General features: G+C 25.8%; 1 protein-coding gene across 1 annotated transcript, besides 1 other annotated feature; it reads right to left on the bottom strand.

Annotated features, from left to right (window-relative positions):
• Window positions 1-68: 68 nt before the first annotated feature.
• Window positions 69-1,330, bottom strand: EHI_130160 (heat shock protein 70, putative; the record flags this gene model as incomplete). The annotated part of the gene is made up of 2 exons (XM_001914471.1): window positions 69-87; window positions 180-1,330. The coding sequence occupies 2 exons, from the start codon at window positions 1,328-1,330 to the stop codon at window positions 69-71; spliced, it is 1,170 nt and encodes a 389-aa protein (XP_001914506.1).
• Window positions 1,331-1,924: 594 nt separating this feature from the next.
• Window positions 1,925-2,220: part of a repeat region that runs on past the window's edge.

The raw sequence follows: 2,220 nt of genomic DNA, 5'->3' as shown, positions 1-2,220 counted from the left end.
TAAGTTTTTCAAATTTTCCTCCTTTTACTTCAATTCCAATTGGTGTTGGAACACTATCATATATAACTTCATGACCAATTGCAGTTTCTTGTTTTAAATATGATAAATATGCAGCTCCTTTTGCAACAGCAGTAAGTGGATTAAAATTCTTATCAGCAAATGTTTGTATATTAAATAACTTCCCAACTTCTTGTTTAATTCTTGGCATTTTAGATGTACCACCAATGAATAATACTAATTGAACATTTCCTTTTTTATATCCTTTTCTTTGAGTGACTTGTTTTATTTTATTAATAAATCTTTCATATAATCCTCTGTTTTTACATTCTTCTTCAAATTCTTGTCTTGTAATGGTAGGTTCAAACACATCATTATCATAATCATCACTATCAGGTAATAATGTTTCTAAATCTAATTCAGCATCTGGTTTCCCACTTAATTCAATTTTAATTCTTTCTGCTTCTTTCTTTAATCTAATTAATTTCTTATTAAGAATTATCTTTTCTTGTTGAGTCATTCCTTGTTTCTTTTCATAATATCCTTCAACGCCGTCTTCTACTCTTTGTTTAATAATGTCCATCATTACTATATCATAATCATTTCCTCCTAAATTTTGATCTCCTCCACTTGATTCTACTTGAATATTTTCATCCTTTCCTATTCTACAACATGCTACATCTAATGTTCCTCCTCCAAAATCAATTACTACAACTCTATTTCCTTCTGTTAATGAATTTGGATATTCTCTTTTATATGCAACAATAGCTGCTGTTGGTTCATTAACAAGTTCAACATTCTTAATTTCTGCTAATTTACATGCTAACAATGTTGCATTTCTTTGTTTATCCTTAAAATCTACTGGAACAGTAACAACAACATTTGTTATTACTTTATTATTAAGTCTCATTTGTGCTATATCATACATATGTTTTAATATCATTCCACTTATTTCTTCTGGTTCAAATTCTTCAATACCTTGTGTTTGTGGATTATAACATTCGATATATGCACTTCCATTATCTCTACCTTTTACTTCAAATGGCCATTTATCACAATCTTCATAATTCACTTCACCTTCATCTCTTCCTATAATTCTTTTAGAATCATAAATAACACATTCACTATTAGCGTCATTTTTAGCACCATCTCCTATAGTCATAAAACCTCCTGTAGTTAGTTGGGAAAGACTAACCCATGACGCTACTTGTTCTTTTCCGAGGTCATCTTGAAGTATGACAGATTCACCTTTAATAACATCAAAATATCCAATAGAAGAGTACGTAGTTCCTAAATCTATTCCAATTGAAAATGAGTCTTGTTCTACAGTCATGAAATGATGTTTTAAGTTCATTTTTAGTGGTATTTAATATGGTTTTATTTTACATTCAAATAAAATAAATGTCATTCCATTTTGTTTTTAATACTAAAAAAAACTAACTTATTATAGTTTAAACATCACCTTTTTAAGAATTTTCTCCTCAATTGGGAAATAAATTTAACAATTAGTAAAATTTATTAAAAAGATTTTTTATTATTTTTTTGGTTTTAACAAAATGTCATTTATTTTTTTTATAACAATTTTTATTTTTGGATAGAGATAGTGTTAAATCAAAAACACACACAAACATTAATACAAAATCAAATAATGAAATATCAAATAATAATTGATTATGATGAAGTAATTTATTAAGAAATGTAATAGATAATAATAGAAAGAATGAAATAAGATAATATGAAATAATAATAAGAAAATAAAATGATATAAATGATATTAATAATAAATGAAAAGATATATAATAATATAGCGACAATGAAATACTCATCATAAAATAAGAAATAAAGAAGTTATTCAAATTAATATAAGCATCAAAGAAAAATATAAAAAGAAGAAATAAACAAAGAAAAGACAATAAAAGAAATTAAATAAAAATCCATTCATTAAGTATTAATAGAAATAGCTTCTATTCTTCCTGGCTCAGGGGAGACTAATCCCGTCAATTCTTCATCTTCAAGCATTTCTATGAAGTATGTTTGATTGTGATCTCCGCAGTATTCCATGACATCATTCATGTTTTTTATGACAAAGTTTTTTAATTTCTTTCTCGATGTCAATGTCAATTTTTAATTCTTTAATTAATTTATTACTTTCTTTATTCATTATTCCATTGATTGAGATTACTACTGGATTTATTTTGACATCTTTTAATTTTTCTATTTTCA

The sequence above is a fragment of the Entamoeba histolytica genome, genomic scaffold, assembly GCF_000208925.1.
Source record: "Entamoeba histolytica HM-1:IMSS scf_1104750518291 genomic scaffold, whole genome shotgun sequence".
Lineage (NCBI taxonomy): Eukaryota > Evosea > Mastigamoebida > Endamoebidae > Entamoeba > Entamoeba histolytica.
This window is presented reverse-complemented; position numbering and strand designations above follow the sequence as displayed.